Raw genomic sequence first — 23,650 nt, forward strand, 5'->3', positions numbered from 1 at the left:
AGCGCCACCCGTGTCCCGTTTTTATGCACTTACTTGAGAATAAACAACATTGAGTCCAGTGGGATTCACTTCTGAGTAAACAAGCTTAGAATTGCAGTGCATGCCTGCTGCTTTTGGGTGAGTGTATGTGATTTTTCATGCCCAGTAAATGCTTCAAATGTGTTTATATTGCATTTCCTGCCCCCCTTTATCTTTGATTTATTTTAATGGCTTTTTACTTGGGATTCTGGTTATAGTATTTCCAAGGGGAAAGCTCCGGTTTATCATTTAATCTACCACCTGTGTGAATCATCGGCTGAAAGACTGCTCAAGGTCATAGTGGTGGTGCAAAAATCAACTTAGTAGCTGCAGCTGCATTGTCTTCCAGCACGTATACCCTCTATTGCTGGGGAAAATAGGCCCCGGGGCTTGATTGGCTAAAGGGAAATCTAGCAATCTACCCTCCTGTGTCTAGGCCTTTTGGTATATAAAAAACCTGGCCATTGACTTGGTTCTGGGGCTGCATTCAGATTATGGATCATGTTGCTATGTAACCATGTTTGTCTGGATGCAGTTTGCTGGTGCTCCTGTGACTCTAACGGTTGGTATTAGGATGAGGCAAGTAGTTTTGGTCTGTACCCAAAATGTCAGAAGGGTCTTTCATTTCTTAAACCACAACTTTAGAATAAAAGGGTTGTCTTTGCTGTCTCTTAATAAAGCATTTGTCTTTATTGGTGTGGTTTCTCTGGCACCTGCCTGCTTTGCTTGGTGCTACTGGGTACCTTGGGGGCTTGGAAGCCAAGGAGTGGATCATTGTCTCTTGCCTGGCTGAATCCCAAAGGGTGTCCAAAAACAGATCTGTGTGTTCCCTGACTCAGATATGGGGGGGTGCTTTTCAGGGCTGCTGTTGGTTTTCCCTGGGCATTATTTGGTTAGCTAACTCCCTCCCTAAGCAGCCTCCAAATCTTACAGATGCATTTTGGGATTCTGTATGGCTTGATATTGTACCGTATTTTTCACTCTATAAGATGCACCAGACCATAAGACGCACCTAGTTTTTGGAGGAGGAAAACAAGAAAAAATAATATTCTGAATCTCAGAAGCCAGAACAGCAAGAGGGATCGCTGCACAGTGATCCCTCTTGCTGTTCTGGCTTCTGGGATAGCTGCGCAGCCTGTATTCACTCCATAAGACGCACACACATTTCCCCTTACTTTTTGGGAGGGAAAAAGTGTGTCTTATAGAGCAAAAAATACGGTATCTCTGCTAGACTCCCATCTGACACTTCCTGTCTTGTTGTGTGTTTCTCTTCTGGGAAAAGAAATCCTCGCTTCAGGTGCAAACAGTCTTGGGTGACCTCCAGCTACACACCTGCACTTTCATTTGCTTTATATCAGTTGTTTGCATTCAGCATTAAGCCCTTCCAAGGATATGTCTGCTGTGGGAAGCAAAATTTACCGGCAAAAGCTGCAAATCCCTGATCAGCCATGAAACGCACTGGGTGACGTTGGGCCAGTCACTGCCCCTCAGTCTAACCTTCCCCACAGGGTGGTTGTGAGGATAAAATGGAGAGGAGGAGAACTACATATGTACAGCACCTTGAGCTCCATGGAGGAAAGGTGGTATATAAATGCAATAAGTAAATAACAACTTTTTTTCCAGTAGACAAGTTGCTTGTTAGGAGAGGGAGCTTCTTCAGAGAGCATGCCTTCCATGCTTCATAAGAAATTAGGTATTCTCATTTTACACTGAGTGAGCAAGGTAAGTCAGATAAATGAGATCACCTAGCAAAAGAAGGTTGTATTCAGTGCAGTGCTATGCGAACTTTACGTCAGTGGAAGGATTTCTGCTTGCACAGTGGACCTCTTCCACTGGTACAACCTCTAAAGCTGTTCTAGGGGTTTTCCCAACCCGCTGGAGCAGGTTGGTAAAAGGTATAGTGGGAGGAGAGCGGGGAAGTCCCATTGCACAAGCAGAAATTATTGTTATCATGGGATATGGTAGTTGCATACTACCCAAAGACACTTACAACGATACCCTTTTCACACTTTAGATTAGATCAGATTTATTTTTGGTTCCAGAACCAGCCTTTACAACCTCCTTCAAGTGTGTTTATTCCGCCAACCAAAAAATACTACTACTTCTTTTTTGCATATACATGTAAATCTGTGCAATGCTTGTCCATCTATGCTGACTGTATAGCACATGTCCCTTCTATTCCCCTGATATTGGAAGCATGTGTCTACATGGTTTTCCTCTGAATGCAGTTGCTGTATGTTTACTATACTTTATAAAACCTGACTTAGTGTCACATTGATGCAATATCCGCTTCTCCTCCCCCCCCACACACACCTTTGCTTTTCTCTTCCAGCTTAAAGGGGATGGGAGAACAACTGGTATCTTAGAAAAAACAGAGTTAATTTCATGTGCTGTTTTTATGTTTTTTAAAAAACCAAGAAGCTGATAACTGAAGCACCCAAGCTATTCCTTCCCGGTGTTCAGTGTGTTCTGAATAATGGAGCATCATCCCATATTCTCAGGACTTGAGTAAATGAACTTACTGTTGTACATGTTGAAAGTTGACTTTGTTTCTCGTAAGGTGATACTCAGTTTTATCACTGCTTGTGCTTTACGGAGAGTAGCTCATTGCCAGAGTTCATTAAATCCCAAGCGGTAGATGAGAGCAATGGCAAAGAATATTTGGCCCCACTGAACAGAACCAAACCATTCAAAACTCTCAGGTTCCTTAAAATCTCCCCAGCTTGAGGGATCGACACATCGCAGCCCCAGAAAGAAGCATGTATAGCTGAAACTGGGAGTAAATAATATTTTCTATGCCATGCTGATCTTCCACAAACCAGAAAATGCTTTAAGGCTCACAGGTGATACTCTACTTGTTCTGCCTCAATAGCTATTCTGAAAAAACGGGGTACAGTTGCTCCCCCTCTCAATTCACTTTGCTGTCTGCAACACATGCTGTAGCGTATACCCGTTGTTTGGCTTGACCCCTTCTGAACTTTTGTATCTTGGCACTGGAAATGCACTAGGTCTTTGGCAGAATGCTGTCAAAAGTAGAGGGGGGACTCTTTTGTTAACACGGTGCCAAATCCTGCTTCAACATGGAACAGTTTGTTCTGCTGAAAGAATGAGCCAGTTCAGTGAGCAGAACAACTCAGAGCTGCAAACCAGCATATTCAGAAAACTGAAAAAGTGTTCGGCTATAACGAAGTTGCTTTGAAACCAAGCTCTTCAGAAAAAGAGGGGGAAATAATTGATATTTTCTAAGGGGACAGTTCTCCCCCACCCCCCTAGTCATTTCAGCTAACTGTAGCATGAAATACATCAGAAATAAGTTGTGCATGCATTCAGAATAAGAGCAGGCTCTTTTGTTACTTCCCATCTCAACATTTTGCAGAAAGCATTCAAACTTTTCTAACTTGGGTATACCAGACCTTCTGTTTCAAACCTCTGTGGTCTGATATGTACAAAGCGCGTGCAGTTAATGAATGCCCACTAATAATTGGTATGTGTAATTTGCATTTAAAATGTGACTAATTTCCATGAATGTGGCGGATGCTAGGATCTGGCAATGAATGCGCCCGTTGCCTCATGTGAAATTTCTGGCATGGAGACTGCAAATTAAAAGATCTTAAGCTGGCTATGAAGTTCTAGCCCAGAATTCTTTCTTCTGAACTCACTAAGCTTCTTGTGCACCTCCACAGAAGGAATTAGTTTTAATGCTGCTATCAAGATTGTCCTCTCATTTGATCAGTGTTATTAAAGCCTGCCGCCACCTGAGTCACCTGGATTTTTGTTATTGCTTATCTTCAATGTTCTGAAACTTGAAACTGATTGTGAGCGGAAAAAAAAAAAAAAGTACCAGCAGATTTTTTTTAAGGGAGGGTGGGTGGGAGGCAGCAATAAGAGATGCAGAGCACTTGTTAACCTAAACTTTGTAACCCTGTTCCTGGTTGTAGTTTGGACGGGCGAATTACTGAATCAAATGCCAATAGCAAAAGGTATAGAAAAAGGTATAGTGGTGAAGTTTTGAGATAAATGTTGGGTGGGGGGAAAGAATGTTGGGTCTACCCACAATTCCCGAGAGCCTCTGCATTAAAACAGTACTTAATTAAAACAGTACTTGTTCTAAGCCAGAAGTTGCTTCAGAGTTGCCTTTTAGAAACCGCAGGAGGGAAGAGTGCTCTAGCACTCAGGTCCTGCTTGCATAGGCATCTGATTGGCCAGTGAGAACAGGATGCTGGACCACTGCACCAGTTGCATCCTCCAAACCAACCTCAAGGATAGTCCTACAGAGAGATGCAATTACAGATCTATGCAAATGGAAGAAAACTGAAATATAGCAGGAAATTTGCTACTTTCATATTGTGCTCTACAAATAATTGATTTAACCAGAGCAAATAGAGGCAAGCAGCTCCTAAATTTTTATGCTGCATGGCCCAATTGGACAAAACGCATCTCTCAACTGTTTGATCCAGATTAAAAAAATAAACAAATCTCCGTTCTGCCCTGGTTTGGGAAATGAATGTGATCATTCACTCAACTGGTCTTTCTGTGCCCATAAACCATCCAAGCATTTTGAAAGCCAGGCAACCTCTACAAAGCACAATTGAAGGATGGGCACAATAGAGCCATTCTTGATACTGATGCAAACTGCGTGGGGCTGTTTTACAGATTAAAATGGCAGCAGTTCCAGTGTTTACATTTTGATAGTACTATGCAAACATTTTCTTTCTTTCTTTCTTTCTTTCTTTCTTTCTTTCTTTCTTTCTTTCTTTCTTTCTTTCTTCTTAGTGGGTGATTTGTTTGTTTGGGGTGAGCCCCCTGATTTTAACATTACTAACATAGCCGCCAAGTGCTAAGGGTTCTCACCATATTTTTCAGTAATCCTTAAAAAAGCAAAGATATGCTGATATTACTGCCCCCATTTCACAGAGAGAAGGCTGAGGGAGGCTAAGGGTACCATGAGTTCTTAGTAGAGCTGAGAGGAATTGCCTGCACACAGCAATTATGTCACATACACTGGCTCCTTTAAATGACTGTAATGGTGACAAAGCAGAGGAGGTATGTCTTATAGAGTAAATGCATCTTTTGTTTTGTTTTTTAATTTGATCTGCTTCTGAGCCACTTTGTCCATTTCAACCTGTAATTCAGGTTCCGAGATGCTCTTTATGAACTGAAGGTTCATAACTTTATGAACTGTGTTCCGCACGGGGAATCTAAAAATTGCAGTTCAGTTAGGCTTGCCACTTGATTGCTTATTCCCCCTGCTTCTCTCCTGATGTAATTTCTCGATTCTTCAGACTGGAAGCCCTTAGCTCTCTGAAAGCAGATAAAATGTTTGCACAAGGAAGGAGCTACCTCCATATAGGTGATTGTCCAAGCTTGTATTGTGATGTCAGGCCTTAGTTTACTCGTCAACATTATTTTTCAATTTAGTTTTTGGCCTGAAACAACATTAAGATTTCAGCCCTTCATCACTTGATCACCCTGGCAACATGTTCAGTTGGTAGATCAAGGGATAATTAAGCTGAATGGTGGAACTACTGCGCAACACTTTGGCAAGAGCTGGTTACCAATGCAAGGGAAATGCTCTTGCCTTACTTACTAGAAGCATCCTCAGATGTCTGTATGTAAGTGTGCAAAGCTGCATCTCTTGCCTACGATTGGTCTCCCCTTCAGAGTACTTAACATTTGAGGACCAGAGCAAATCTTCAGGCATTGCAGAAATATTGCAATGAATAAGGACGCAGAAGTGGTTTCTTATTTAAAAGATTCAAGTCTTTGAAAGTGGCGCAGTCTGTGCAGAATTTCTGCAGTCTCCGTATTCTTAAAAACAAGAAAATGGATGAAGAAGTTTTGTGAAATGCAGTTGGATTAAAAATCCGTTACCAATCTTCCCTCTGCAAAGCACAATTTCAGAGGATTATTGGACGTGTTCTAGCCTACTCAGTTTATATGGGTTGATGACAGCTGAACAGGTGTGGCAGTGGCTCCAGGTAAACTGGAAGCTTCTCCTGAAGTGCACCCCAAATTTTTTTTGTAATACAAAGATTCATGAGCAGATAAATCAATGTGGAAATGGTTCTCTGCTGTTAATGGTTCTCTGTATTAGCAAACTGATCGAACCAGCTCGGAGACATGTTTATCAATGCTGTGATCTAAAGATGCCTGTGTGCCAAGTTTGCATGTGCACCAGGCCTTTCCACTTTCAAACCTGGGTGCAGGTGATAGGAAATGTCTGAGGACATTCCATGTCTTAGGGCTGCGGTTTGAAGCCTCAACCCGACTTCTTAAATTACGCCATTTCTCCACTTAATCTAGTTGTGCTGCTGTGTTTATCTTTGTTCTAGTCTGTGAATTTTGTTGGGGATTTTTGTGCAGGTTTTTTTTTAATGTTATCATAAGTTGCCTTGGGGTTTTTTTTAATGACATGAAAACAAATACCTACAGCATTCATGTCAAAGTTATGGCTCATTTAGTGTCCCTTTAATTGGATGTTGTTTGAAAGCAGCACTTCATCATAGTTTGTTTTTAAAAATTAAGGTTACAAGGAATTTCTCAGCCCACATGCCTGCCTATATTTGTGTCTGTGGGTGTGTGCTACAGCTAATGTAATTATAACTTTAACCGGCTTAATACTGATAATTTATTTGATTTTATTTATTTGATTTTATTTATTAGATTTATATTTATTAGATTTATATATTAGATTAGATTTATTAGATTTATATACCTTCATCATAAGATCTCAGGGTGGTTCACAAGATAAGGATACAAGGTAAAAGCACAAATAAATAGTTAAAAGAAAAACAACAAAATAATAAACCCACTCCCACAAATGCATTTAAAAGGCTGCAGAATGTGGCTTCCTTACCACCTCATGGGAGGGCACAATGCTGACCCACTCATACACAGTCTATATTTGGATGGGCCTTCCATATGGTCCCAGCAGAAATAAACTTTTCACAAGATATGGGTCCAGCTGCTTATGGGTGCTGCAGGGAATCTGCCTTTGCCATCTGTGCCAGTTGCTACTAGCATGGCAATGAGTGTGCTGAGCAAGCTGTCACCAAAAGCTACCTGTGGATGCTGTTGGCACTGTAGACCCTTAGCCTCTGGGGTTATTTAGTACACACATCTGTATTCAGAGGTCAGAGGACTTGATCACTCATGTCTTAACTTCTCTTTTCTTAATATTCTCCCACCTTAGTTGTGTAGGTAAACTGTTACTGAAAGCTCATTAGAAGGAAAACCTTATTGTGTATTCAGTGGTCTTAAGAATCTACGCTCAAACATGGCACATGTTCAGTTTTGGTTGCTAAGCAAGCCTTGGGTGAAGATCACACTTTTAATCTTCTAAATGTAGACTTTGGCATTGACCAGACTGAATGTTTTGCATTAACAACCCTGCCAGTATTAATTATATGAAAACAAGACATTTACAAGCCAGCCGAAAGGGACTGGGGCACTCTTACCTAGCGGTACTTATTTAAAACTTAATTACATTAATGTATAGATAACTTACACTTACCCAGAGTTGTGCTTTCCTTAATAAGTGTTCAAGGGCATCAAACTTGGGTAGCATCAGCTGTAAGCAGCCATGAGCTCTATAGGGTTGGTACATCTTAGAGGACCTCTAATATTGTTTCTTAAAAGATCTTATGGTACTTTACTAATACTCTCCCTCTTTCAACTTAGCTGTCTCAAAGTGTAACAGTTAGTAGGTGTGATGTTAAGTGGGTTTTTAAAAAATGAAATTTCAACCTTCCTAGAATATAAATAAAATCATAGTATGCAATGGCTAACATCATTTGAGCATAACTGCTGCTATTAAATAAGATTTGGGACAGGATAGGGGCTGAAACTACCTGACCCCAATGCCTATATAAAAGTACAAACAACAGCATTAAAAATAAACTTTCTTTAAAACAAGGTAAGAATTGGAGGGAAAAAAATATTAGGTAAGGTAAAGATAAAGGACCCCTGGATGATTAAGTTTAGTGAACAATTAGTGAAACTGCCAAACTTAAAAATAAAATAAGAAAGTTTTGAAATATCCCTGAGCAATTGTAATGCTTTTACTGTAGGAAAACAATGTGTAATATAAATTGGCACTGGTTAAAGCAGTTTTAAGTTGTTTATTTTGGAGAAGAGGCCATAGGAAATGGGTACATCATTTTTACATGGGAAAGGTCCCAGATTCCTCCCTGCTGTGGAGGGTAGGGCCCAAACCAATGGATTTAAGATACAAGAAAGGAGATTCCGAATAAACACCAGAACTTTCTGGATGTAAGAGCCATTCAACAGTGGAATAGACTCCCTTGGAAGGTGCTGGACTCTCCTCCCTTGGATGTTTTCAAGCAGAGGTTGGATGGCCATCTGTCATGGATGCTTTAGTGAAGATTCCTGCATTGTGGGGGTTGGACTAGATGACCCTGGGGGTCATTTCCAACTCTACAGTTCTATGATTCAACCCTTGGGACCTCCAGTTAAAAGGATCATAGCTTGCAAGTGATGAGGAGGAACTGTCTCCCCATACACTGAGGAGCTGTTGTCAGACAAGACAGTGCTGGAACATATGGTGGTCTTGGCTCATTGTATGACAGTGTCACGCATTCGTGCTTAAATGAACAAATTCTGAAAATTTAGAAATTGGGCCTAACCTGTTGTGATGTGAAATAAGAAGTGTTGCTCCTGAGCTTGTCTCTTTCGCAACTTGTAAATACACGAGCCCCGTTTGCTTAGTAATCTAAAACATCCTGTGGTCTGCTCAGTACGCAACTCAAGTTGCAGATGCAAGTGTGCACCAGCCTTCTGCCTAGTGCTTATATAACTGTTCTAGGGTGAAAAGAAATGTACAAACAGTCCCTTCGATTACATTTTGTCTGGTGTGCTGTCACTGTGCTTAAACTCCAGCTAACTTTACATGAGAGGACCGAGCAAATATTAACTTTTTCCTCTGGGAATAAGGTCAGGCTGCCACAGTATTCCAGATCTGGCCTTTTTAGCGGTTCTGCCGAATCAAAACAGCTTTCCCTGCGGTTGTTCTGTAAATGACACACTCATCACTGCTTTTCATTTTGGAGATCCAGTATTCATGGAGCGCTAGAGATCTTAAGGAACATTTAGTCAATCAGTAACTCTGGTTTAGCAAACCAGAATGTTATTTAACTCCTTCCTTTCTTTCTTTCTTTCTTTCTTTCTTTCTTTCTTTCTTTCTTTCTTTCTTTGCACCGTGGGGCTCTCTTAAACCTTGCCACATGGTTGCCACTTTACAACCCATACGGGGAAGACCCCTGCCCACATCACAGGGTTATTTCAATTGCATTTCCAGTGAAAAAGAACCCAGAGTGATAAGGCTAAGGGACACTGTCTGGAATCTTGGAAAACATTCCAAATAGACAGTAGTGGGTCAGTTTCTGCACAAGGTAGCTCTGTGTTTTTGTATATCTATCCCAACCATCAGAGTAATGGACCCTTTCCAAGTTGGAGTGATGTCTGAATTCCCGCACAGCTTGTTTGTGTGAAAGTACCATAAGGGTTCGCTCTTCCTTTGCAAAGGTGCCTCTACCCACCACAAGGAGCATGGTTGATTGTCTTGCAGGAGGCAAAGTTTGGGAGAATTCTGGGGTGTATCCACTTTGCATCCCCAAAAGTGATCCTCTTAAGGGTATAGAAACTGCATTATGTCTTCCTATTCCGAATACAGTCAAACCTCTGTTTACGTAACCCTCTGGTTACGTAAACTTCGCGATGCGCGCATGGTAAACCAGAAGTATTTTATTGAATTTCACCATGCGTGTACTCGCAGAAGTGGTCCTCAGGTTGTGGAAAACTTGGGATCTGACCAGACCTCTGGAATGGATCCCGTCCACCACCGGAGGTACCACTGTACATGCATGAACACTGTGGGAATCAGGCAAAACCCTCTTTAGTTATTCCTATGGATATATACAGTGCAGTTTGATTATGTTCATGTGCAAACATGTATTAAAAAGGGGTTAGGGAAACTTGCATAGAGAAGCCCTTTTTCTAATTTTCAGCTTCCGTATGTTGACTTTGCTCAGCTGTCAACATCTCCCCCCACCCTCCATGTACTTATCCCCTCTAGTGTAAATTAGTTGTGGATTTTCTCTTTCACCCTCATAGGCATATAAGATTCTATAAGTTTGCTTCTGCTAATGTTTATGCGAGAAACCTGTAGCTTATCACCTAATTTGCCCTGCTTCGTTGAGTAATGTGTCAGACATGTACCAACAAAACAAGAAGTGTTTTCCTCCTTTTAAAATAAAGGTGTCTTTGTGACCTGCATTTGCTACAAAAACCAGCACGTATAATCTCTGCAACACCAGTTTCTGGAATTATTTTTGGTTCCAGCATTGAGTGTTCCTGCTTGCACACTTGGCTGGCCAGTCTTATAGTGATTTTTCATACATCTAATGCAATTCATTAGTTGAATCGCACCCCATGGATGATATCCAATATTAGTCATACTCTGAGTAGACCCACTGAAAATCAAACTTTGGCTATTATTCCGTCTTTTGTTTAGATTTAAAAATTGCATTGTACTTTAATGAAAACAGATATAGTCATCATTACCTGGGGGGTGGGTAGAGGAGAATCAAAATTATAATACCTCCATGACAGCTTCAATTTGGGTCACTTTAAATCTTTCTTATATCATAGGTTGTGTTTTCTCCAAAATATCAGCTATGCCATGATGTGTGGCCATCGTATCTCTCTCTCCTTAACTCTATAAAGAAAACTGCTTTCAGTTTCTCAGTTGACCAACAGAAATACTGTTTCTTAGTTAACTATCTTATGATGTATATGCAACATAGTACAGTGGTGCCTCGGGTTAAGTACTTAATTCGTTCTGGAGGTCCATACTTAACCTGAAACTGTTCTTAACCTGAAGCACCACTTTAGCTAATAGGGCCTCCTGCTGCTGCTGCGCCGCCGGAGCACGATTTCTGTTCTCATCCTGAAGCAAAGTTCTTAACCTGAAGCACTATTTCTGGGTTAGTGGAGTCTGTAACCTGAAGCGTATATAACCTGAAGAGTATGTAACCCGAGGTACCACTGTATATAACTGAGTAATAAACAGCCTGCAGTTGTGCTGGTGAAAATGTTTAGCATAATATTTTGCTGACATGCTATTCTTTTTGTTTCCTCAGATTCAATGGCCGACTTAAATGGTTGTCAAGACTCCTGACACACACATTTTTCTGGGCATCATGGATTTTCAGGAATATAGCCTGCAAAGCGGTCTCAAAAAGTAGCAGCTGCCCTCTAATCTTTTATTATCTTCACTGATTGTAAAAATGGCCAGCAAAAGGAAATCCACAACGCCTTGCATGATACCACCAAAAACACTGGCACTGCAGGAGTCGCAACCAGGCTCTGTTGGAGTTGATCATGAAGGATCTCAACAGTCTGTTATTCCTGCAACTCTGCCTATTAGTGACACTGTTGTTCACAATAATCACAAAAATGGGCTGTTGTCCAATGGACATAGTGGTATCTTAGATGGTGATACTTACAGATGTATGTATTGCAATTTTGGCTCTCGAGACATTAATCAGTTCCTTGGTCATCTTGATTCCGAACACATAGACTTTAGCAAAGGCCCGTCCTTTGTGTGTGTGCAGTGCAGTTTCCTGGTCAAGAGTCACAAAGAGCTTTCTTGCCACAATGCAGAGTGCCACATTGGGGAAACTGGCTTAATCTGGAATGTCGTGAAACAAGGCAAGCACGTGATTGTGGAGCAAACCATTGGAGATAGCAGCAGCAGCCAGGACCTTTTGGGGGACCTCCCTGAGGAAGGTCAAGACAGCCAAGCTGAAATTATCATTACCAAAACACCCATTATGAAGATAATGAAAACGAAACCAGAAGTGAAAAAAATCCACACGCTGAAAGAAAACGTATCTAGTAAACCAGTCAAGGATCTAGAGAAAAAAGTTGGCGAGCAGCCATTCACCAATGGACCAGTGCCAGTGAACCAATCGTCAACAGGAACAGTTAAACCAACACATGTTGTCAATGGCTCAATAATAGGAAATGTACCTGTTTTGCAGGCAGGCCTCACTCAATTTGTGCAGCAGCAGCAGCAACAACAACAGCAGCAACAACAGCAGCAACAACAACAACTTCACCAGCAGCTACCCACTTCAAAATCCCTTCCCAAGGTAATGATTCCCCTGAGCAGTATCCCAACATACAATGCAACAATGGACTCTAATAGCTTTCTGAAAAACTCTTTCCATAAGTTCCCTTACCCTACCAAAGCTGAGCTTTGCTATTTGACTGTTGTGACCAAGTACCCAGAAGAACAGCTGAAGATTTGGTTTACTGCCCAGAGGTTGAAGCAGGGTATCAGTTGGTCACCGGAGGAGATAGAAGATGCACGGAAGAAAATGTTTAACACTGTGATTCAGTCCATACCCCAGTCCACCATTACAGTGTTAAATACACCCCTAGTTGCAAGCCCCAGTAGTGTTCAGCATCTCATTCAGGCCAGTTTACCTGGCCATTCTGTTGGGAAACCCGAAGGAGCAGGTGGTGTATTGGTTACGCAACCAATAATATCAAATGGACTTCAAGGGACAACCTCATCTCTTGCAATAGCAGTCACATCTATTCCAAAGACTCAGATAGCAAAGCCGCCTGCCACTGTGTCAGTTTCTAGCACTTCGTCCCCTGTGAAAGTGGTGAGTGCTGCTCCATCACAGCTCACTGCTTGCCCAACTATAACTTCACAGGCCTTCTTAGATCCCAGTATATACAAAAATAAGAAGTCTTATGAGCAGCTCTCTGCATTGAAAGACAGCTTCTGTAGGAACCAATTTCCTGGACATGCTGAAGTGGAGCGGCTTACAAAAATCACAGGCCTTAGTACAAGGGAAGTTCGAAAATGGTTTAGCGATAGGAGGTACCATTGCAGGAACATCAGAGGTGGCAAAGCTATACATGCTGGAGATAATACAATAATAATAGATTCTGTGCCTGAAATTACCTTCACCTCTTCTCCCAAAGCAACCCCAGAATTAACATCCACATTGGCAGCAACACCTGCTGCTCACACCCCAGCCCGTCGGCAATCCTGGCATCAGACACCCGATTTCTCCGCTACAAAATATAAAGAGAGGGCTCCTGAGCAGCTCAGAGCATTGGAAAGCAGCTTTGCACAAAACCCCTCTCCTCCAGAGGAGGAAGTGGACCGTTTGAGGAGCGAAACCAAAATGACGAGGAGAGAGATTGACAGCTGGTTCTCGGAGCGGAGGAAACGGCAGGTGATCAAAGACGCAGAGCGGCAGAGGGACGATGACGCTGAAGACGACTCTGGGGAAGACGAGGGCTCCTCGGACGACTTGAAAGCTTCCGGTGAAAATGGCTCATTGGATGCAGCCACCAGCTCTCAAACGCCAGGAGAGCGCAAAGTAACCCCTATAAAAATCAACCTTAAGAACTTTAAGGTGACTGAGTCAAATGGCAAAAGTGAGGTGCTAGGCTTGAGTGAAGATGTCCAAAGAGAGAACCCCCGGAAGCCCAAGCTAAGTTCTAAAAAGACTGCTCAGCAGAGACATTTGCTCAAGCAGCTCTTTGTGCAGACCCAGCGGCCGACAAATGAACAATATGACCAAATATGTTCTCATACAGGACTTCCCAGGACTGAGGTGATTCGTTGGTTTGGAGATAGTCGCTATGGTTTAAAAAATGGAAATTTGAGGTGGTATGAGAACTACAAGCACGGTATCTTTCCTAAAGATCTATCGACCTCCAGTGAGGCCAGCAGGGTGGTCCTGCAGGACTATTTCCAAAAGAACAAGGTGCTTTGTGAAGATGACCTCCCAGGTCTGTGTGAGAGAACTCAGATGACTACTCAACAGATCAGGCTGTGGTTTGCCGAAAGGCTAGATGAAGAAAACAGGGGAGTGTCAGACACAGGAAGTGAAGATCAGTCCTCAAGTGTTGGTGAGCCAGCCGGCAGTCAAAAAGGGACAGTCGACGCCTTTTCTGAGGTTTCTGAGAACAGTGAATCCTGGGAGCCTGGAGGTCAAGATGGCAGCTCTGAGCTTGGAGATCCGGAGAGTCATCTGCCTGCCGTTCACGTTGGTAAGTGATTTCATCTTAACTGTTTCTGCTAACTTGGCCCTTCACATTTCAGCATTAAAAAGTGGTTTAAACAAACAAGTGTTGATGATCAGATGAAACTTCAGTAGGAAATCACTTCCCTCCCCCTTTTTAGAGGGGGCTAAAGATTTCATAGAAATGGAGGGCTGAGAGAGATTTTTTTGGGGGGGGATGATGGCACATCAATGTTCTGGAAGGGAATTTCAGTCATAATGCGCAGCAAGGGCCATTGTTCAGTGGTAGAGCATCTGCTCTGCATGCAGATGAGGTCTCTGATTCACTCCCCGGCATCTCCAAGGCATCTGAAACCCCGGAAAGCCACTGGCAGCAGTTCTCAACCTGTGGGTCCCCAGATGTTGTTGGATTACAACTCCCATCATCCCTGTGCTCTGGCCTTGCTAGCTAGGGGTGATGGGAATTGTTGTTCAACAACATCTGGGGACCCACAGGTTGAGAAAGGCTGGTTAGACAGTACTGAACTATGCAAGCAATGGTCTGGATAGGGCAGAGTCCTAGGTTCCGAAAGGGTAAAGGGGCCATACCCCAGTGGTAGAGTGGAAGGCATCAGGGTCAACTCCTGTCATCTCCAGGTAGGGCTGTGGAGAGACTTCTGTCTGAAACCCTGGAGAGCTGCTGCCAGTGAGTTCAGACAGTATTTAGCTAGATCAGCCTTTCTCAACCTGTGGGTCCCCACAGATGTTGTTGAACTGCAACTCCCATCACCCCTAGCTAGCAAGGCCAGAGCTCAGGGATGATGGGAATTGTAGTCCAACAACATCTGGAGACCTACAGGTTGAGAACCACTGAGCTAGATGGTCCAGTGGCCCAACTCAGCTTCCTGTGTTTTAAGACTGCATCATTCGGGAGAGGGGAATTCTGGTCAGTTACAGATAGAAAAGTTAGAGGAGGGGAAATGAAAGGGAGCTACATAATACAGATAAGGTCAGAAGATAGGCAGGCAAAGAGCAACTTCTTAAGCACACAGACTGGTAGCACTGGGCAGGCATTCTAAAGCAGTTCTCAAAAAACACTTCCTTCTCAAAATAGCTGAGGTCATAATGACTTTGTGGGTCCGTCCCCCCCCCCCACTCCGCAAACTCACTCTTGGCCTTTCTGCCTGCTTATTCTTTCAGTATTGTAGAGTACATTGTGACACGTCTGTGTGTTGTTTTCAGAAATGGAGTGAACCAGCCCTGCCTCCTCCGAAGGATCTGCTGCTAACTTTGTGAAGACTCAGCAGCTGTGGGCCTCATTCTGAATCTCTGAAGGTCCTGAGGAAACACTGCCATAATGCCAAGATCATACTTTTGTAAAGCACATTGGGGAGTTAAGCAAGAGGGAACTGATTACTCAAGAAGACCTTATTTTTGTGTGTGGGAAGGGGCTCATTTTTGTATGTTTAGTTTTAGTCTAGCAGTCTGCTGCCTCATCAAGCATAGGAGCAGAACTGCCACAGTGGCAAAAATTTCCTCTCTCTCAAATAGATTCTCCGTTTTTGTTTTCCAGTGGACAATTTCTTCCTATCGGTATGGAAACGGTTTTTCTTATATTACCGAGTGGCCTGCAAACAGGATCATGAATCTGGGGCATTGTGTTAAACGTTATTGTTTCATAGAACTGGACTATCATTGGCATAATACATTCATAATCTTTCAGTGTTTGTTCTCTGAAGGTTGAATCATTGCATAAGAGAGAAACAGACATCCTTTCACCATTGAATCTCTAGGTATGGAAATAAAAGCTGCAACTGGCACCCACTCACCAGGGAGCAAGTCCCATTGAACTCTATGGAACTTCTGAGTTGACATAGGGTTGTGCTGCTAATCATGTGTGTGTGTTTTAGGGACAGCTCTGATGAGCAGTATTCCTAGTTTTTGTGCACAAAACCAGGATAATAAGAATATGGCAAATTACAGCTATTCTAATTGGGCATTTGATGCATGCTAGTAGGGTGGAAATCTGGGGGTTGGGGGGGGGGTCGGATGACAGCGACGACCCCAAACTCTGGCATCTGTCATTCATTCATCTTTTAGTGACAAACAATGTGAGACTTTTCTGCAGCAGAATCTATTACTTGAATTAATCTGCAAGTATATGAATCAATGCACTTTTAAAACACATCTTAATCCAGATCCCTTGTTTAAAGCAAGCAAACTTAATTTTTTTATTAAGAAGACTATAGGGGGGGCATGAAAACATTTAGTAGGCAATCATCATATTTTGCATACCCCTACCCTACCTCTGTGTTTGGACCAGAATTGTGTTTTATCCCATACCTTATTTCAGAAGGATGATCTGTTGGAAACTTTTGCCATTTCTCCCAGACTTCCTAGCCATTTATGAGCTGCTGCTCCCCCCCCCCTTTTTTTTTTTTTGGTCAAGCAGCTTTGCGCTATTTTAATTGCACAATTAATCTTACATGATTATAGTAGGTATGCTTCTCCCCCTACCTACCTAAGTCTTGGCCTCTTGTTGTTTTTTAAGTATTTTATTTAATTAATAGTATGGAAAAATTATAATTTAATGTGCTGGAGTTTATTTGTAGTGGCTGAAAACGTTTATTTAAGTGAGTCTGTTTGGTGGCACTAAGTAACTGTTATGCTGAGTGGTTATAGGGGAGTTTTCCCTTCCTTAGAACCACCTCAGGTATCTTCTCCAGAGGAGAGGTAGCACTGGATCCAGTCCCAGCTCTCTTACTGCACCTATGTTGCAGCCATCCCTAACCTAGTGCCCCCAGATGTTTTGGACTACTGTCTGCTCCAGATGGGCAGGGATTATCAGAATTGTCCTCTCAGAACATCTAGAGGGACACTGTGTTGATTGAAGGCTGCTGTACTGAGTGTATCTCAAATCTCTTGTTCAGAAAAGGTTGTCTTTGTGTGATACTTCATTCCATCTAAATTTTGTTAGCTTGTGGCTATTGTGTCCTCATGAATTCTTTCCCAAAAATCATGACTGTATCTTGAGCCTTTAAATCACAAGTATGTTTGTGTTGTCCAAGCTCCCTAAAGCACAACATGGTATTTTTTCAGTCTCAGAATTCAGCTGTGTGCGAATCTGAAGGTGGATATGCACACTGTGTGGAGTTCTTGGATTCTTAGTTTGGATCTTTTTCACAACACAACCACTCATGCTATAATTTGAAGTGACAGCTCATCATGTGAGGAGGGGAACGGTGTCCTCTTAACCCTTTCCCTTTGTATCATGTTTCTGTGAAAGCCACGCCTTCCAGCCTGATTCTACAACTCCCCCCCCCGCCCGCCCCAGTTCTACCCTTCGCCATACAAAATATTTTTGCACACAATAGGAGATACTTTAGCACAGAAGGGGGGGATGGAATGTGCAGGTTCGCAAGCTCCGCTTATACAGTGGTGCCTCACAAGACGAAATTAATTCGTTCCGCAAGTTTTTTCTTCTTGCAAGTTTTTCGTCTTGCGAAGCACGGTTTCCCATAGGAATGCATTGAAAATCAATCAATGCGTTCCTATGGAGACCATCCGGGGACAGAGGGGAAGCGCTGCGCGCCTTCCCCTCTGTCCCCGGACCTGTTTTAAAGCAAGGGGCGGCGGGGAGAAGATTGCTTCTCCCCGTTGCCTGCCCCGCAATCTCCGGGGACAGAGGGGAAGGTGCGCGGCGCTTCCCCGCTATCCCCGGAGCTTGCGGGGCAAGCTTCGTTTTGCGAAGCAAGCCCATAGGGAAATGCGTCTTGCGAAGCAGCTAAGAAAACGAAAAACTCCTTCGTCTAGCGAGTTTTTCGTCTTCCGAGGCGTTCGTCTTGCGGGGTACCACTGTATTAAGCAGCAATCCACATATTAAAAGAAAAGGCTTCATCTTTCTGCTTCTGCTGTAAGGTCCAAAGTGGGGATTCATGGCTCTCCCCTTCAGTATCATACCTGAAGGCCATCTATGGCTCAAAGATATTTCCATGAAAGAGGTCTTGTGAATTCAGCTTCTGCTCTTCATGCTCAAGTAGGAAAAGGAGCCCAGCTAGCTTGCAGTGTTAGAGCTTCAAACACAGGAACCTACTCTTAAGACGTAGATAGATTTGCTGGAGTTTCTTTCTGCTTTCACATGAGAGAAGCCTTATTAGCACTTCCATAGCTCTTTTGAGAAACAGTGTGGGATAGCTGCTAGAACCTACTGATGGCATGGCCAGGCCTGTTTATGGTTTACTTTAGAAGCAAGGGGCCTGGATCCAGGGAAAGTTTGTGCAATGAGCTTTGACTAAAATATTGTAGCTTCCTTTTACTGCAATGCCTTCAGAGAACAAATGTGGGTAATTGTCTTGGGGTACAGTCTTCAAAGGAGATTGTAGGCCACTGCTATAGGAGTGAATGGGAATGAAGCCAAAGCTCTCAAATGAAAGAGCAACCTCATTCACTTCAATGGGAGTGGCACAGGAACAGTTCTTGGTAGTCTATATCCTTGCTTCTCTATGTCTACATACATACAGGTTTGTTTTAAGTATGCACATATACAGTACATATATGCAGTTATTTTATGCATAGCATCAATATTAAAAATGTACATGTACAGATTGCTGTGTAATTGGAAATCTCACTCTGCTCTTAAAAGGGAAAAGTAGTTTTGTGTGCAGTTAAAAGGACTTGGCATCAAATTTGAAGTGGGTGTTGAGGTCTACCTAAGGATGGCAGGGTGAAGAGATTCCTAAGGCTGCGATGTTACTCAGAAAGCAGGATGTCAGAGAGACCAAGTTCCACGTAACTGGGTGTACGATTAGAGTAGCCAAGTTTAATAGCAGATCAGACATTTCTATGATGTACTTGGTTTGTAAGCCTTGAGTTCAGGTTTGTGGTTTGCAGACCTGCAACTTCAGTGGACTCTGCGTTAGCTTGTAACTAAGTAGGTATTTAATTTAAATTGATTATCATTTAGGGTGGAACTGTGGCAGAGCATCCCTGGTGTATGCAACAGACACACACCAACAACACTCCTAAAACATTGCAGGCACTAGCCGTGTGGCTGTAGCAGTCTGCAGTGCAGTCATATAGCATGGATCAGTTGAACGCAAAGTTCATGGTGGTTCCTACCACATTGGTGTCTGATCCAACGACTGACTAGCTTTGGGCATGTGGATTCCAACGGGGGCACACAACTCCCTCTCTCCAGAGCAAAGGTGGACAGAGGAGCATAATCAGGACTTGACTTGCTGACCTGTACCCAATTTAAAGCCATATTCAGTACCTTAATTTGAGTTTGCAAGACAGGACTGATTCCAAAGAGAGGATGCTATGAGCTAATGCATCCTATTGCTTCCTCTCTCTAGCAAAACCGTAGAGTTTTAGTTGATCTCCCCAGTGGTTTCACAGCTGTGTTTCATGTCATAAGAAGCATCGCTGTAATTTTGCACAGGTTTTCTAGTAAGAAGTTCCAACTCTTGAACTACGTAGAAAATTTGGAAGAGGCTTTGCATACCGAAGGGACCCTGGAGAGCTGCTTAGATGAGTCAGTGGTCTGACTCAGTATAAAACAGCTTCCTAATTCAAAGAGGCTTGTCATTTTTGTGAGTCGTTGTCTGGAGAATGAGTTGTAGGTCTCTACCCTACCCCACAATACAAAAGCTAATTTTGACAGAGATTGGACGTTTGGTGGTAAAACAAGTCTTTTTTACACCGATTTATCTACATGAATCAGTCTCAGTTGTAGCTAGAAAATTAAGTACCATTGTAGAATTTACAGTGGAAAAAAGTTATCCTCACACCTCTCCTAAGGATATTGGATCACTTAGGTTAGAAATGTGGCTGCTTAGCTAGTGGTAGACACTGTTATATGCTGGGCAGTTAGGCAAGGCACTTAGGAGCCAGGTTTCTTGGTGCACTGAGGATGTTTTATTTATGTGTTTCATTTTCTGAAAGCATTTATCTGCTTCTTCACATTGCATTCTGCTCCTGCCCCCACGTTTCACAAGCGCAGGAGGGAAAGTAGTTGGGTAGGAACCAAAGTACTCAAGCCCATCAGTCAGCTTTGCAAACATAATTACATTAATTTATTTTGGCTTATTGGCTTATTTTTGAACTTGCAACATGACCTTACATTTACTCTTCCTTCCCTGTCGAGCTAGTCCGTGCGCATGTGTGTCTCCCCTCCCATCACAACCATCCTGTAAGGCAGACCTGGGGAACCAATATCTCTCCAGATGTTGCTGCACTACAACTCCCATCACCCTTGACCATTGGCAAGGGCTGATGGGAGCTGAAGTCCAACAGCATCTAGATGGCCACTAGTTCCCCATTCAGGCTTGGCATTGTTTGCTCACTCCAGGTCACCTCTTGGGCAGGAATTTGAACCCAAGCCTCCCCAGCCCCAGTTCAATGGGGTGTTCACTACCCCACACTAGCTTTGAGTTGAACAGAGCCACACCACCATATTTACACAAACTTGGCTTAGTGAAATCAGGATTAATACTAGTGGTACAGCTTTTGCATAAACAATAACTTGTTGACTGGCTTTCTTGGCATTGCTCAAGCTGTGAGATTACGAGGTGCTCAGCAGATGCTTTGACTTGACAATGACACTCCATATGGCCATCTCATCAAATAAATCTTGACATAATAATGGCATAGCATTGCAGCTAGTGCCATCATTGACGGTTTCAAAGTTTGGAAATGGTGCCAGGCAAGATCATACATACACAAGGTCTTAGAAACCATTGTTCATAATTGAAACCTTTTTAAAAAAATCTCCTCCCCCCTCCATTTATACAAAATAGGCACATGACAGATGAAATGTGGAGATGCAAAGCATTCTGAACCAGAATGCAAAATGTTTTTAGATCAAGGGAAGGGATTGGAGTGTGTTCAGCTGCAAGCACACAGTGTCTCTTCATGTGGTATTTATTAGTCATACTTGAAATCTTAATTTCATCTGTTCCTGGTTCCTAGTGAAACTTCTGCTAGTTGTTGTTTTTAAAACTGAAAGCCAGTTGAACCACCCTTTGGAATGGGAATAGCACACTGTAAAATTTTTAATAATGGGCTGGTGTGCATGAGGCTCACCAGTAGAATGAGCTCTGCTTGTGAAGGCGGCTTGTTTAGCTTCTTTGCAAAGAGGCAAGCCCTTGTAGCTGCTAGGAATTTCTCCTGTGTGCCCTCTGTTGAACTGAATGAGATCTGTATGTAGGAGAAGACCCACAGCTCATTGGTAGAGTGCATGCTTTGTCTTCAGATGGTCCAAGATAAAACCCTTGCAATCTCAGATATGGAGCAGGTGCTCTCAAAGACCTTGGAGAGCTGCCACTGATGAGAATAGACCAAACTGAGCCAGATGAGGAAATCTACCTAATGAGGTATAAGGCAGCTTCCTTTGTGCAACTTTCTCTCTCTATGGGGCTAGCAGGAAAGCTTCTAGGTCAAGGAATGATGTAAACATACTGTCAGTGCATCTCTTCCATTAACTAGCAGTAAATGAATGGCTCCCTTATAGACCTAATGAAACCCCAACCCTGAAACCAGCTTTGAAAATGCACAAGCCTGTCAGAACGGGATTCATGTGTTAATAATTCAGTGTGTATAAAAGGGCTGGGCGGTAGATCAATAGATCATCCAAAACCAGTTTGAAGACCATATTGTGATATCAGTTTCATAATTTTTGACATGGCAACATATTGTGAATTTTTTTTGTGTGTGTGTGTGTGTGAGAGAGAGAGAGAGAGAGAGAGAGAGAGAGAGAGAGAGAGCTGCCTCATGCAGAAGGCAGTGAATGAGAAGAGCAGGCACCAGCAAATATAGCAATGCAGGAAAAATCATGAAGCCAGCCTATGCCTCTACAACTGTAACTGCATCCTTATTTCAGACATCATTATATATTGGTATATCATGATGTGTAGCTAAAAACCAGATATCGCCCAGCCCTAGTGTATAAGCATTGTTTCACTTGTCTCAGAAATCTAATGTCTGAACTGGCATGCACAATATGGAGAATGCATTCCGCCCCCCGCAGAGCCTCTCCATAGTTTGCTCTCAATTTTCTCAACCTGTGCCCCTCCAGCTGCCATTGGACTGCAACACCCATCATCCTTGCCCATTGGCCACACTGGTTGGGTGCCTCTGAATCTGTAAAGCAGATTGGAAAGACAAATGGCAGCTGGCCTACTGGATGGATATGTGTGTGTGTGTGTGTGTGTGTGTGTGTGTGTGTGTGTGTAGAGGAAAGTCCATAAAAACTTAGGGCTCCTACTTTTACTTGATGCCATTTCGCCCGTTTCTCATTTCCAGGTCTTCTGATAATAACAGATGATGTTTGGATCATGTTGATGAAGGATATGTTTTATTTAAAAAATGAAAGTTACTATAAGGGCATGCAAACAGTGGGGATTTCTCAAGTGAAAAAGACCTCTCAGAAATCTGTGCCAGAGCAAGAATTGTTGCTCTTACTAAATTAGAGCTCCTTCCTTTCCCCACCTGTTGGTTTTATCCCTACCATGCTTTTCTTATTATGGGAAAATCCTAGCAGGTAACCTGAATGCCTGGAACAAATGAGTAAGAACATTTGCAGATGTTCCTGGATAGTTTCTATCTTTAGGATGTTTTTGCTATGGATACCCAGTCAGATGGGTGGGGTAATAACTTATTATTATCATCCATTTTTCTTCAACTTCGGTGAAATTATCTCATAAAGCAGACCGCAACACTTACTGACTTTCAAAGCTGATGGAAAACTGTTGTAAATTGCACCTTCTAATGCACCATAGAAATTTGGTTTATCCACAAGGTTGCTGTAATGTAGCTGAAAAGGGGTCCTCAGCACCAAGCTTTGGATGGGTGGTGGTCTGCTTTCGTCTTGGGGAAAGAGGGGGGTGGGGCTAACTTACAAACTAAGTGGAGAAAAATTGGATTCTTTTTGTACTTTTGGTAAAACTTTTTGAAGAGGAAAAAGCTGAAGGTGTTGGTGCGGGTGAATGCCAGTTCTCCTTTGGCCAGAGGGAACTGGCTCCTGGTATGATGGCACTCGCTCCTTTTCAGCAATGACGCCACTTCTGCGAAGTGAACTGCAAGTTTCCCTTCATTTTGTATATGTGGCTATGAGGGTGGGAAGAGCTTGCTTGTACAGTTTGGTGATATGAGACCTTTTTGGTTGTTCCTAATAAACAACAAGGGGGAAAAGCACATTTGTAGCTTGTCAATCTTGGTGGGAGGGGTAGACAAGAGAAGCGATGCCTGTTGCATTGTGCTGATTTTCTCTGAATTTGTCTATTTCATTATACACCACCTTTGAGGAGTTCCAGTTTACATGGGCCTCACCCTCGTTTACCCACACCAACAACCCTGTGAGGTAGGTCCCAAGGTCATGTCATGAATTATATGTTGGGAGTGTACTTTAATCTGAGTCTCCCTGGCGCTAGTATGACAGTTTATTAACACTACAGCCACAGTGGCTCCTTCCGTAAAATTGTCACTATATTGTGGCTGGATTTGGAGTGTGATTTGGCGAGTGCAAAGTTCCAAACTCTGGTTATGAGATGAGAAAATGATTCTGTCCCCAACAGGTGTATTGA

At 42.8% G+C, this 23,650-nt stretch overlaps 1 protein-coding gene across 3 annotated transcripts in view; it reads left to right on the plus strand.

Annotated features, from left to right (window-relative positions):
- ZHX3 (zinc fingers and homeoboxes 3) overlaps nucleotides 1–23,261 on the plus strand; it is a 50,137-nt gene extending 26,876 nt beyond the window's left edge. For all 3 annotated transcript variants that reach the window (XM_083746178.1, XM_083746176.1, XM_083746177.1), the window contains exons 3-5: nucleotides 11,178–14,118; nucleotides 15,312–17,507; nucleotides 17,935–23,261. In XM_083746178.1, coding sequence (XP_083602304.1) covers nucleotides 11,325–14,118; nucleotides 15,312–15,322 — 2,805 coding nt within the window. In that variant the 5' untranslated portion in view covers nucleotides 11,178–11,324 and the 3' untranslated portion in view covers nucleotides 15,323–17,507; nucleotides 17,935–23,261. The remainder of the gene's footprint in view (nucleotides 1–11,177; nucleotides 14,119–15,311; nucleotides 17,508–17,934) is intronic.
- Nucleotides 23,262–23,650: the final 389 nt, after the last annotated feature.

The sequence above is a fragment of the Podarcis gaigeae genome (genome assembly GCF_964106915.1).
Source record: "Podarcis gaigeae genome assembly, chromosome: 6".
In the NCBI taxonomy this organism is placed as follows: domain Eukaryota; kingdom Metazoa; phylum Chordata; class Lepidosauria; order Squamata; family Lacertidae; genus Podarcis; species Podarcis gaigeae.